Source organism: Schistocerca piceifrons, chromosome 3 (assembly GCF_021461385.2).
Source record: "Schistocerca piceifrons isolate TAMUIC-IGC-003096 chromosome 3, iqSchPice1.1, whole genome shotgun sequence".
NCBI classification, from domain to species: domain Eukaryota; kingdom Metazoa; phylum Arthropoda; class Insecta; order Orthoptera; family Acrididae; genus Schistocerca; species Schistocerca piceifrons.
The window spans coordinates 440,371,039-440,384,852 of NC_060140.1; the positions used below are offsets into that span (position 1 = coordinate 440,371,039).

A 13,814-nucleotide genomic window follows, 5' to 3' on the forward strand; every position below is an offset into this window, starting at 1 on the left:
ACAAAGGAATCAGTAGGTTAGCAGGGGTAAGAGAGCAGAAACAGTTATTTACATCGAATATTAAGTGCGTTAATTTCGGTCGAACTGAGACATATACAAAGACAATTCTACCAGAAATGGAATCCACAGCACAACTGAGTAACAAGGGCCGTCAACAATTTGGTGGGAATGGCAGTAGAGGGGGTTTTGCTCAACAGCAAGGCTATAAGGAGTGGTAGAGGTGGTCCAAGGAGTAGGACGCATCCGTTAAACTTAGAAGGAGCCCCAGGGCCGCCGACAGTAGGTCCTGGTAGCAATAAGTTCAATCAGAACGAAAACAGAGGCAAAGTGTGTCTTAACGGATGTTGTGGATGGAAGAGAGTGTAAGGTACTGTCGGACAAAGAGCTTATGTGTCAGCAGCCTTGAGAGATTTTGTGGGTAGGGGGTAATGGAATCCACCAAGATACGATTTACATGGTGTAGGGGATAATGATATACGACCATTTGCATCAGTAGTGGTGAATTTTTCGGTTGGTTGAAATGGTTCAAATGGCTCTGAGCACTATGGGACTTAACATCTGAGGTCATCAGTCCCCTAGAACTTAGAACTAGTTAAACCTAACTAACCTAAGAACATCACACACATTCATGACCGAGGCAGGATTCGAACCTGCGACCATAGTGGACGCGCGGTTCCAGACTGAAGCGCCTAGAACCGCTCGGCCACAACAGCCGGTTTCCGGTTGGTACCACCAACTTTAGGCAATGTGTGGAAGTGGTATCTCATGTAAGCGAGGGTACAGCATGATCCTGGCATTAAATTTTGTGCATCAACATCATGCAATGATTGACCTTCAACGATACGTAGTGGAACTGAGCAGAAAGACGTTCTGACTAGGGGAAACTGTCGCCAAATTTAATCTACCACAAGGAGTGTCTAGTATACAATACAGCCCAGTTGAACCGTGAGCAATAGCATTAATGACTGATTCGCATGACTTCGTGTCGAAAGGTACCAGAAAATCACTGTAAGTACCGAACTTACCACTAGGTGTGATATGTGTAACAGAACCACGGGAGGGTAATGAAGTATTAGACACAGCATGTTGTTTGGTGAAACGTAGTATTGCACACATACAGGAAAGGGGCGGAAGAAAAGTGGTACCGGTCAATATCGATAATTTTGAGCTGAAGATGTAAAATTGTTGAAGGGAACGTTATTAGCTACACTCAAGATTCCGGAAAGGAAGATTTTCACACAAAAGGTGTGAGCTATAATAGGGCAAAGGACACTGCTAGGACTGCATTCCGTGAGACGTTAAAGCCTCTGAAAGGAGCAGAAAGAGCAGAGATGGAGGACCCGTTGCTAGCATTCCAGGATCGGATTTTTCGAGAGAGTCACCGCCTGCAATGTTAGTAACGCAATACAGCATTACAACAGGAAATGAAGCACCGGTATACTAAATACCATATAGAATACCACAGTCATCGCAACCATTTTTACAGGAGTTCATAGTTCAACAGTAGGCTGATGGAGTAATAGAAGAAAGTGATAGTGCTTGGCGGGTAGGAATTGTAGTTGTATCTAAGAAATCTATAGATCGTTCGCAGAAGTATTAGTTCTGTTGCCATTTGAATAGCAAAGCTACAACAGATGCATACTCTATTAGAATATCACGGAGACCTTAGATAACCTACGCAAAAGTTACTAGTTCTCGACGTTCGACTTAAAGCGTAAATACCATCAGTTAGAACTGCTATAGAAATAGACCAAAAACAGATTTTTCAGCAAATGGGGGACACTACCAATGTAGGAGAACGCCTTATGGGCGACATTCCAACGCTTGCTGGATGGAGTACTGAGAGGATTCAAACCATGCAGGTGCTTAGTTTATCTTGATGACATAACCGTCCATTCAACGGATATTCAGGAACATAGACAACGTCTGAAAGAAGCAGTCAGCAGCGGATTATAAGTAGTATGTCTCACAGCCAATGCTGAAAAATGTCACATTGCACTGGAGGAAGTTAGCTTTTTGGGGGCCATGTCATAAGTAACGATGGTGCAAGCACTGCAAGATTTTCCAGTACTAAAACCTACTAGGGAGTTCCAATTTCTCCTGAGTCTCACGTATTATTACAGGAGTTTGTGAAGGGATTTGCGGATATTACCAGACCTCTTACGCAATTGCTGAACAAAGAGGTTAAGTGTGTGTTGTTGCAGGAATGTCAGGGACGAGATAAAGTTGACGAGTTTTACGAGCTGATATCCAGTCTGTTTTTGGTGTTTCCGTAGTTTCAGAAAGAATTTATATTGTCATGTGTTGCATCAAACTACGCCCTTGGCTGAGTTTTGAGTCAGTGGGTCGATGGTCAAGAACATTCTGTTGCCTTTGCATCAAGACAATTTAACGCTACAGAAATAAACTACTCTACAATGGAGAGAGGGATGCTTAGTCTGGTATACGAAATTGTGTACTTTCGACGTTATTTGTATAGAATAATTGTTAAGGTGATAATGGACCGTGAAGCTTTAAAGTGGATATTAGGCTTAAAGAGCTGTCTATTAGATTAACTTAGTACTCAAATTCATTGAGTTTCAAAGAAATCCACAAGCTGGGAAGGAAACGCAGTAATGCGGTCGGTCTAAGAAAAAGACAGCTGTAACACAAGCACTGGGTCACAGTCTTGCAGAATGGTAAGCAGCACAGAACACCAACAAGTAGTTCAGGCAGTATAAGAAGCAGCAGCAATTTGATATAGATGAATTATTGTGAAGAGAGACAAAATTACGACCATGAGTGTTGGTGCTGACCAAGTTAAAATTGAGAACGTTATGTGAGATGTGTGATCACATTTTGTCAGGCCATGGTGGACGCAGCGCGATGAATAGTAGGGTGGCAGAGAAAGGAAGGAAGAGCAATGTGGATTGATACGTAAAGAATTGTGTGGATTGTGCACAGATGGCCAGTTTGAGTCGGAAGTAGGTATTTTTATAAAGATTGAAAAATCAACAAAACATTTTAGTTTCATTGGGGTGTACGTGTTAGGACCATTCAACCGAACATCAGCGGTTAATCGTTTTGTGCTGACTGTAATAGACCATTTTCCTCATTATGTCGAGATTGTGCCAATGCTGGACCAACAGGCAATCACAGCAGGCGTCAATTAATAGGTAGATACTGACCTTCGGAGCGCCACTGACGATGATAATACGATAGAGGATGAACTTAATGTCAGAGATAATGAAGTAATTATGTTAATTGCTGAGAGTGAAGAAGTTGGAGACTAGCCCACTACATCCCCAAGAGAGACAGAGTTCATAGAACAATTGCGAAAATGCTTAGTTGCATAGATTCAAATCATTCAAACTGGGAGGCACTCCTGGTTTTTGTCGTAACGCATTTAACTGTAAAATACATAGTAGCACTGGGTTATCGCGATTCAAAATAGTGCATGGCAAAAAGATGCCGTCAGATTTCGATTGATTGACCAAAAGAGACAGAAAGAGAGAAGCAGTTGGCAATTTTGCAAGGAAAGTAGAGGAGTTGTGGAAAATGTCACAAAGAGTAAATACGAAGGGTTTGGAGAGACAGGAAGAGGCAATGAGGCGTTTGGGGACCTTACGGCAGTATAAAGTGGGCCAATGGTTGATGTTGTCGTGTCCATATACGCCGAATGGAAAGACAAAGAAGATTTTAACACTGTACCAGGGCTCGTATCAAGTTATCTAAAATATGTCGCAGGTGAATGTAAAGTTGCAGTTCCCAACAAGGACGACAGTTGTCCATGTGAGATATCTGCGGTCATACAAGTGTGTGCCAGAGGCGACTCCACGAAAAGTGCTACTAAAGGCAAGGAAGGATATTAAAAGGTAAAAGCGAAGCAATGAACAATGGAAGATTGAACTTCAGATACTTCAGACTCATTTGCAGTCCATGTCTTCGCTAGAATGACCCCCGGTCCGTGTCTGCTCTGCTTGCGTACTTTTGTTACCGCGTCACGTGCCCACAACATTACCAGACGGCATCCAACGTCGCGATGGGCAACGGTCATAAGGGTTTGGCTCATCAGTGTATGAGATCACTACTTCTCAAAAGGGGAATCTCTGATTTTCCCCCCCTAACTATTCTCATTACGTTGATCAGACGAAGCTTATTGAGCAGCCACATTGATAGAAACCGTAGTAGTTAAAAGGCCAAATTATAAACGTAAGTCAAATAAAATACGACCACTCTTCTTCACGGTGACGAGCTTGGCGTTGATGAAAGTAAATTTGACAGGGTGGAAACTATAACTTTGAGAAGACATCTAAAATTTTAAATGGCGATATCTTCTTTTCCGTGAACCAGTCTCAGTGAAATAAAGGATATATATTGGCCCAAGTTACCCTCAGTTAAAAACCTCATGAAAATTTGTCTAATAGTTTTGGAGACTAGCGTGTTCAGACAAACAGGCAGACACGATGGTTTTAGATAAAACTTTAAGCTACATCTGTTTTTCTTTTCGTGGTCCGATTTTAATGAAATAAAGCTTATGTTGCTCCAGCCATCTGCAGAAACTACTAGAAAATTGGTCTAGTACTTTTGGCGATTGGCGTCTTCAGGCAAACAGACACTACCGTTTTACAATGCTATTATCAGTTTAGAAGAAGAGACCTTTGTCAGATAAAACAAAGGAATAGTAGCTAATAACCTGGTAGTCTCTTTGGGTTTACTGCCGGATCCTAAAATCAATATGATCCGACATTTCGGCGATCCATCTGTCCACCATCTTCAGGAGAAAGCTGGTACTGTTGAGCCCCGCTGTAAACTGATGTCAAAGTTACAAATCGTCGTCGTACATACGCCTCCTTATCGTACACAGCCCCCGCGCCGCACATTACAGTTGCTGCCCTCCAAGACTGCGATAGTGGCGCCGGCCCTAGCAGAACCCGGCGTCAACGCTACATCGCTCTCAAGAACTATATCCAAACATACGGACTGGCCGCACCAAAGGGAGTTCAATTTTGATTCGAGATAGTGCAGGGCTCTACACCCTGCCAAGAGGATAATCATTGTCTTTGTTAAACAAATTATCTGCCAGTGCAGGGCTTTACACCCTGCCAAGAGGATAACCATTGTCTTTGTTAAACAAATTATCTGCCAATCTAATTTCAGTCAACTGTTTATATACACTGTTCCAAAACGTGGAAGAACTGGCTAGCAACAGAGTCTCGTAAGAATTCATCATAGGACCTTCGTCTGAACAATATTTCGCTGCCGCTTATTTTTCAGGCTGCTGTAGCATCGCGTGACAGCAAAGTCCCACACACGTGTTCTGAAATGTCCAGATCGAACGGCCGATGTAATACTTCCCACAATGAGTTCTGTATAGCCCAGGCTTCCTACGCTCCAAATTATCTTTGAAAGCAGACGGAACACATTCTCAATGTTAAAACTCCTTAAAATTCTTCCATTCAAATTCCATGTCAGTGTTTCGAGGCTTACATCAGCCCTTCGATATGCACAGTTCTGGACAGTTGCATGGAACATCGCCGTCACACGAGGCTAGAATAGCCTGGAAAATCGGCGGTAGCGGAAAGTTGTCTGAACGAGGGACACTGGATGTAACCTGAAGAGACTCTGATAACAGCCAGTGCTTCCGGGTTATGGAGCAGTGTTTATAAAGAGGCAATGGAAATTCTATTGGCACATAATTTGATTAATAAAGTCAAGGATTATTCTTTGTATGAATGTGTGTTGTCTGTCCTTGCGGACATATCCGAAAAAACAGACACCACATTCATGTAATCGATTCGTTTCGTTGGGCAACGAATCGACCACTTTCAGTGCGGATGCACAACTACGTCCGACGTCCTGCGAGAATCTCTAAGTAGCGAGCATGAAGTTCGTGGCAGGGACTGTGGATAGGTGGAGCTAGGTGGGAATATCGGTCGGCCGAGATGAGTGCCTAGATAGACCGCGAGGTTGTGATAAGCACTGTATCCGGGTGGCGCAAGTGGTTAACGAAACTGCCTAATATGCAAGAGACCCCAAGTTCGAATAACAGCCGGCACACATTTTCACATGTCGCCGTTGTTCACGCGTAATGTCCCGACGCAGCTGACATCAATTGTCCTTTTCGTTTCCTTTTTTGTTCTCGCTCCTCCACCTTCAATATACATATAAGGTTTTTTTTAGCAAGACGTGGTACGGTGTAATATCTCGAAACAAAACCCAACGTTCCTTGGTCCTGCCGAACGGAGTGTTTGGAGATGGTCTTTCAGTGCCATATATTGTTGTTGGCGCCGGTGTTCTACTGAGGGCGACACAAAAAAAAAAAAAAAAAAAGTTCAAATGGCTCTGAGCGCTATGGGACTTAACTTCTAAGGTCATCAGTCCCCTAGAACTTAGAACTACCTAAACCTAACCAACCTAAGGACATCACCCACACCCATGCGCGAAGCAGGATTCGGTCCCGCGAATCCAGACTGTAGCCCCTAGAACCGCTCAGCCACTCTGGCCGGCAGGGTGGCACCACCAGCCCAGTATTGGAGGGCAGAAACTTTGGCAGGCTGCGCACGCGCCATGTACGGTACGGTATATAGGACGCCGATTTGCAACTTCGATACCAGTTTTCAGTGGGCCCAGCAGCGCCATTTTTGTCTTGAAGTGGCGGACAGATGGATCGCCGAAAATTATGCAGGTTAATTATAGGATCAGCCTGCAAACCCGAATATACTACAAAGAATGATCAGGCCTGAAAGTCTACAACATACGTTATTTCAGTTAGATCCGTGTAATACGTTGCCATCAGAGAAACTAGATGATTTTCATGAAACTATACAAACGATAGTTAGATTTATTATCATGCTCAAAAGTTTGCTAATGACCTGATTTACGTTCTGCCTGACTTTCATGCACCTTTCTTGGTGGTTCTTATGGTTACCACAAGCGAGCAGTAGAAAATATTGTTCTGTTGCTCGTCTGTACACATGCACATATCAGGACACAGATTATAGATGAGACAGTTCTTATTGCTTGCTTTATTACAATAAGTGATGTTTCAAAAACTTCACATTCGTTAGCATCTGACGCAACTAATATCCGCATTGAAACTTTCTGTCAGATTAAAACTGTGTGTCGGACCGAGACTCGGACTCGGGACCAATGTATTTCGCGGTTAAGTGCTCTACTGATATTTCTTTCACATAAATCATTCAGCAACCCTTACTCAAAACTAATTTTTTTGTGAATGAGAGACTTCGTAAGAATATCTTCGCTCCCAAAATTCTTTACTAATTCAAAGTACTTTTACTCTCTAAAAGGTTTGCCAAGCAAATCGTCGTTCATTTGTTGTGTCGCTTTGCGTTAACTAGGGTCACTTAGCAAGTCGGACCTTGAAATTTCATGACGAAAATTTTTCGTACTGGATCTGGGCTCCTGTCCAGCAACAAATTTTTCTGTTACCGAAACACGAAAGATGTAGTTTAATTCAAAATGAACAATGTGCATATGTTTAAACTTGAACGCCACGAATGGGCGTTAAATGTCTTCTTTTATCGGCAGCGAGATGTGTACATGTTTGAAACAGAAATAACATGACGATAATTCCGATGCAGAATGCGAGACGAACCCCGAACGTACAGTCACCGGTGACAACACACGACAGGACGTTAACTACTGGATTCTTTTTCACCAGTAGGTCGGAGTGGGATGTTTAAACACTAAATGACGTAATGAATACTTTCGTCTTTCAATGTGAGTTGAAACCGGCACCTCACGTTTGTGTCAATAACGCATGATGAGACATTAAAAATCAAACTGTGTTTTTGTCTAGCAGTTAGGTGTGCATTCTGGAGCTTGAAATGACATGATGAAAATTTGTGTTTCCGAGCAGTACATCAACCCAGCCACGCGCCTTTCGTGGACACATGAGGAGTTTGGAATCTTGGGGAAAAAATGAACTGATTGAACGCTACCGTCCCAAAGGCGTCCAATTCCGCGAATGGAAGTATTCGGGTCCAAATCCCAGCCCAGCATCAGTGTTTTGAGCATCTGAAGTTCAATAAAAATATGACGTAAGTGCTCTGTGACCTGACATGACGATTGATTTATTAACTAAAATAAAATTTCAACAGCGAAATTCTTGCTGTTGACTACTTTCCCCGACTTCTGCCCATCATGGCCCAAGCTGAACCGACTCGGCTCCAGTCAGTAACGAAGGGTATCACATGTAGTGTGGATTTGGTACCACGGTGCAATCAATGTTCTTCGATTGACGTTATGAGAGGTGAAATTGGCTAATTCTTACCTGTTAATAATGGTCGCCTGAAATGGGAGTCCAACTCAGATCTTACACATACCATGGTGGCATCAGTTCAACAGGCCACCTGACATCAAGTTTTACTGGGTCATGACTACCTGGTAAAGGAGGAACCAACATCGGATGTGAGTTCTGATTGTCTGGAGACCGATTACAGCCTGTTAATCAGGTGCTTTTGTGCATGGAAATACCATCATGCACAGAAATATCAGAGTGAAAATATTCGAATGTCCTGATTTGCATTTCAACTGATTTACATCCATCGCACATGATGTACCTTTCTTGCAGCTCTTGTATTCAATCAGTACCGCAGAGGCCGTTAGAGATCACTGATTTGAATAACAATCACTCTAGATTTAAAATAACACCAAGCTGAAGTAATTACGATGAACCACTTAACTGGGGATGAGACAGAACTTAACACTTGCAAAACTCAAATTCATTACAATAAGCGACGTTTCAAAAATATTACTATTTTTACTCGTGTCTGAGACCAAATTACCTGTAACTCTGCCTCACAAATAATTCTGTATGATAATTCCAGCTATTATTAGTACAGAAGTTTTCGTCATAATATTTGTAGTCCAAACTCATGCACATTTCGCTACTGTTGAAACAATTCACTATTTAATGTTTGTTCGATGACAGAAAGCAGCCAGCGTTAGGTAGCAGGTTAGAATATCAATTAGTAAGTTTTAGTTGGAAATCCACATGAATAAATGAAGTAGCAATATGTTACTGTACCTTGCCGAAGGACGTCAAACCACCATGGTGTGGGAACTTATCATCGTTGTGGTCTGACGAGGAATCCGCCCTGAAAACGAAAAAGAGACCCATGGTATTAAAGACAAAAGGGAGTGTCCTAACAAATTATTCATAATAAAGCACATAAATGATGCGCCGCATCGTTATTATAATTTCTATTACACTGTTATTCACAAATAATACAAAAAATTACTGTCTTTTGCTGATCACAGTAATCGGTCAAATGTAAAGTGAAGGTCCTGAGAAATCTTGAGGTCTACGGCTTGTCATATACAAACAGTATAAGGGCTACGTTACCTCTATATTTCTGTGTAAGATGGGTCTACTTCTGTTTATCTTCCTGTCTCGGCGCCAATGGACACACGTCATGAAAGCCGAAATAAGAATTCAGTGGAGTTAGTGATATACTGAAGCGTTATGCGTAGCGATTGACATACTGTATCATATTACTTCAGATACAATTAGTTATTAGTTACCATTAAGACCTGAGTTCTTAGAATTATCTTCAGATATTTCTGGAACAAAACTAGATACTGAAAAACTACTTTCGTGGGTATGAATCTAAGGCATGGGTTGATAAAAGTAAATACTACGAGATAGCCTAAAACATAATCAAATTTTAGTTTCACCACAAACTTGTGTATTTTTTAATAGACACAACATGTTATGTCTTATGCAATCAGAACATGAAAAATCACATCAATTACATCCCGAGAAATTTCAAAGGGAATTTGACTCTTCAAATAAAGGAAACGTGCCGCTTTTGCGCATCGTGAGAGACAAGCGTTAACCCATGTTGCACGTAATCGCGGTGTTTGCTATACTGTCTTACTTTCGCTGTTATCACTATGGGCGGAAGAAATAATAGGATTTCTGGGCACGAACACTGATATGTACATAGCGGTTTCCCTCTTCGCATTTAATTTGTCTACAAACACACTACGGAACAGTTTACGCCGACCCGTTACATTACCGTATGCAACCCCTCGCCTCTACAGTTCTGTGCTGTAAAGGACTGCAGTCAGCTTTGCATGTGGAAACAACTCACTACGAAGCAGGCTGATGTGTGTAGAGGTTTGTACAGATAGATGGCACTGCGGTACCGTACACTGTAATTGGAATCAATATTGAAAATGTGACATTAATTTACATGTTCATCCGTTCTAGGCTTTAGACATACTTTTCACAAATGAAGAAATGCTTGACATGTTATTACTTTACGGAAAATGTCTCAAAAGCCCCCACGAGGGTCCCGATTAAGGTATCTGACATTCCACGCTCCGATCCGTAGAACGCCAGTTTTCTTTCTCCTGATAACGACGTCCTCTTGAGTAGTCCCCGCCCGAAGATACGAATGGGGGACTATTTTACCTCCGGAATATTTTACCCAAGAGGACGCCATCGTCATTTAACCATACAGTAAAGCTGCATGCCCTAGCGAAAAATTACGGCTGTAGGTTCCCCTTGCTTTCAGCCGTTCGCAGTACCTGCACAGCAAGACCGTTTTGGTTAGTGTTGCAAGGCCAGATCAGTCAATCTTCCAGACTGTTGCCCCTGCAACTACTGAGAAATCTGCTGCCCCTCTTCAGGAACCAAACGTTTGTCTGGCCTCTCAACAGATACCCCTCCGTTGAGGTTGCACCTACGGTACGGCTATCTGTATCGCTGAGGCACGCAAGCCTCCCCACCAACGGCAAGGTCCATGGTTCATGGACGTAATATTTTAAAACGTTCCTTCAAAGCAGCCTACATAACTGAGAAGCAGTTTAACTCAGCCAACTGTAACCAGGGCTTTAGTGAGAATAAGCTTGTCAAAAGGAACGGTTTGGGATCCAGTCGCACCTTTGTTGATGATTGAAATGAAAAGGTTGCTTGCTTTGAAGCAAGCCTTATCATTGTCATAATTGTTCCCTAGTTTGTTTAACCTTTAAGCATAGGTGCGCATCTTAACCCCGAACCTTTCGACATACAGTTTCCAAATAAAAAAAAATATTTTACGTCATCTGTTTGAGTAATTGTCATCAATATCACTTATATGTTTTCATGTGTTGCAGTAGAGCTTTTAATAAGAGAAACTGTGTCCAGGGCTTTATAAACACTGCTGTTTCACCCGGTAACGGGCAGGATACAGGTGCGGACCCTTGTAATTATTGCCATATTGTTCTTGTTTTGCTTTCTCTTGCAAAAGCTTATTCGTTTCACAAATTTGTTAATCTGTAAAGAGAAACAAATTTATGATTATATATTGTTAAATAAAGAGGCTGTGTGAAAAAAGAGTTACATTGGTGGGTCCTCCCTTCCACGTATTCCTTAATACCAGTAATTTCCACGTCTCAACCATTTCGCTAGTGTACCATGAATATCAGGAATCCAGTAAAAGATCAAATCTTCGACATCGCTGCGGCCGGAAAACGATCCTGCAATAACAGGACCAACGGCGACTGAAGATGATCGTTCAGCGTGACATAAGTGCAACTCTTCCGCAAACTGCTGCAGATTTCAGTGCTGGGTAATCAACAAGTGTCAGCCGCGAACCATTCACTGAAACATCATCGATATGAGCCTTCGGAGCCGAAGCCCCACTCGTGTATCCTTGATGACTCCACGACACAAAACGTGACGCCTCGCCTGTGCCCGACATTGGACTGTTGATGACAGGAAACATGTTGCCTAGTCGGACGAGTGTCGTTTCAAATTGCATCGAGCGGATGGATGTGTACGGATATGGAGACAACCTCATGAATCAGTGAAACCTGTATGTCAGCAAGCTGGTGGAGACTCTCTAATGCTGTCGGGGGTGTGCACTTGGAGTGATATGGGACCCAGATACGACTCTGACAGGTGACACGAACGTAAGTATCCTGTGTGATCACGTGCATCCATCCATGTCCATTGTGCATTTCGCGGAACTTGGGCAATTCCATCAGGACAATGCGACATCCCACACGTCTAGAATTGCTACAGAGTGGCTCCAAGAACACTCGAGTGGCTCCAGGAACACTCTTATGAGTTTAAACACTTCCGCTGGACACCAAACTCCCCAGACATGATCATTATTGTGCATATGTGGGATACTTTGCAACGTGCTTTTATGAAGAGATCTCCTGCCCCTACCCCGTACTCTTACGAATTTATGGACAGCCCTGCAGGATTCATGGTGTCAATTCCCTCCAGTACTACTTCAAACACCAGTCAAGTCCATGCGAAATCGTGTTGGGGCACTTCTGCGTGCTCGCGGGGGCCCTACACGATACGAGGCAGGTGTACGAGTTTCTTTGGCTCTTCAGTGTATATTGCCTGTTTATGGGATAATTATCTATCTCACTCTAATTTCATAGTGGGAGATGAAATACCTTGCCTGAAAAACGTTCTTGGCTTACATGTGCATCTTGACGTGACAGAACACTCATGGGAAACTTTTCAAGTAACCGCAGTTTTCAAAGTCGTACAGTTTGAGAATTTTTCCTCTGTAGAATTTTCTCTATCGAGAGGGAGCCTTTCGGCGCCATCATCGACAAACATTTATTAATGTATCTATTGACAATTTCAAGCAACGTATTTCGTGTGCACTGCTGCAAAACAGTTTACAAACTCTACTACAAACTGCAACTGTTCAGAAGAAGAACACTTCAGATGTGTTCATGTTAACATTAGAACTTAAATTTTTTAAACGTCATTATGAAAAGAGATGAAAAAGGATGAAAATTTAATACTAATGAACAATCACCACCTTTCTAAATTGCCTATATGAAACTTAAAGCCGTGCTGCTCTTGCCCTGTGTGACATACACCTGCTGACCATCTTCTACCTGTGGCGTATGTGGAGAACAGAACTGGATGAATGCATAGTCAGCACGTCGCTTTCCGGCGGGAAACGTCAGATTCAGATTGAAGAGTCTCTACTTCTCCTCAAAGGAGTTGCTCTGTAGGCACTCAACAGCTCGTTTGCTCCTTTCTTCGCCATCTCAACGAAGAGGAATCTTAAGATGTTGCAATAACTCTGTCCTGGCACCTCTGCCTGCTTCTCAGCTACGGAGTTAGACTATAATGTATTTTAAGTAAACAATGCTGAGGACAAGTATAGCATCATATTCTATGCATATTAATTGTTGAAACAATTAGATAACTTACACTGCTACCACCGATATTGAAACACGTATACTATTCGTCTCGACTCGTTTCACTGTTTCATTAGAACAATGTCTTATCCTAAGCGGCATGGACGTAGATATGCTCGTACCGATGGTGCACTATCTTTGGCCTCTCAGGTAGCCGGATGTGTGATATCTCACAGGAGGTACTGTAATTTGCGGCGGTAAATCAGAAGTTTGCCGCGAGAATTAAACTGCTTTACAAGCAAAGTGAAGCACTCAGAAGACATGGTCGCACGTCAGTGTAACTTCGTACACGTACACACCATCGCCGGTTATGTAAATGACTTAGAGTTGCAATTCTCTGTGACAGGTAGAACAACCACCAAAATGCATTATTGTTGTTCGTGTTTCATGCTATTACCAAGCTTGGTAGGGTATGTAAAGGGCGTGAACAATGTCAGATGTTTAGTGGCCACTGTGAATGGCACTGAGATGCGACGTGCTTGCGTGGGACAGTGTCACCTACACTAAGTTTGAGACTGTCTCGTTGAGGGTCTCCATTGGACCTTATGGTCGAATTGTGCAATGCCCAGATTTTTTTCATCGTTCGGATGTGTCAGTCGCCCTTTGTTGGACTACAAGGGAACGTGAGGACAGACATAATCATT

The 13,814-nt window shown here is 42.6% G+C and overlaps 1 protein-coding gene across 1 annotated transcript in view; it reads right to left on the bottom strand.

Annotated features, from left to right (window-relative positions):
* Positions 1-13,814, bottom strand: part of LOC124788728 (dipeptidase 1-like) — a 304,298-nt gene that overhangs the window by 84,262 nt on the left and 206,222 nt on the right. Inside the window, exon 6 of the mRNA XM_047256010.1 lies at positions 9,032-9,101. Coding sequence (XP_047111966.1) covers positions 9,032-9,101 — 70 coding nt within the window. The remainder of the gene's footprint in view (positions 1-9,031; positions 9,102-13,814) is intronic.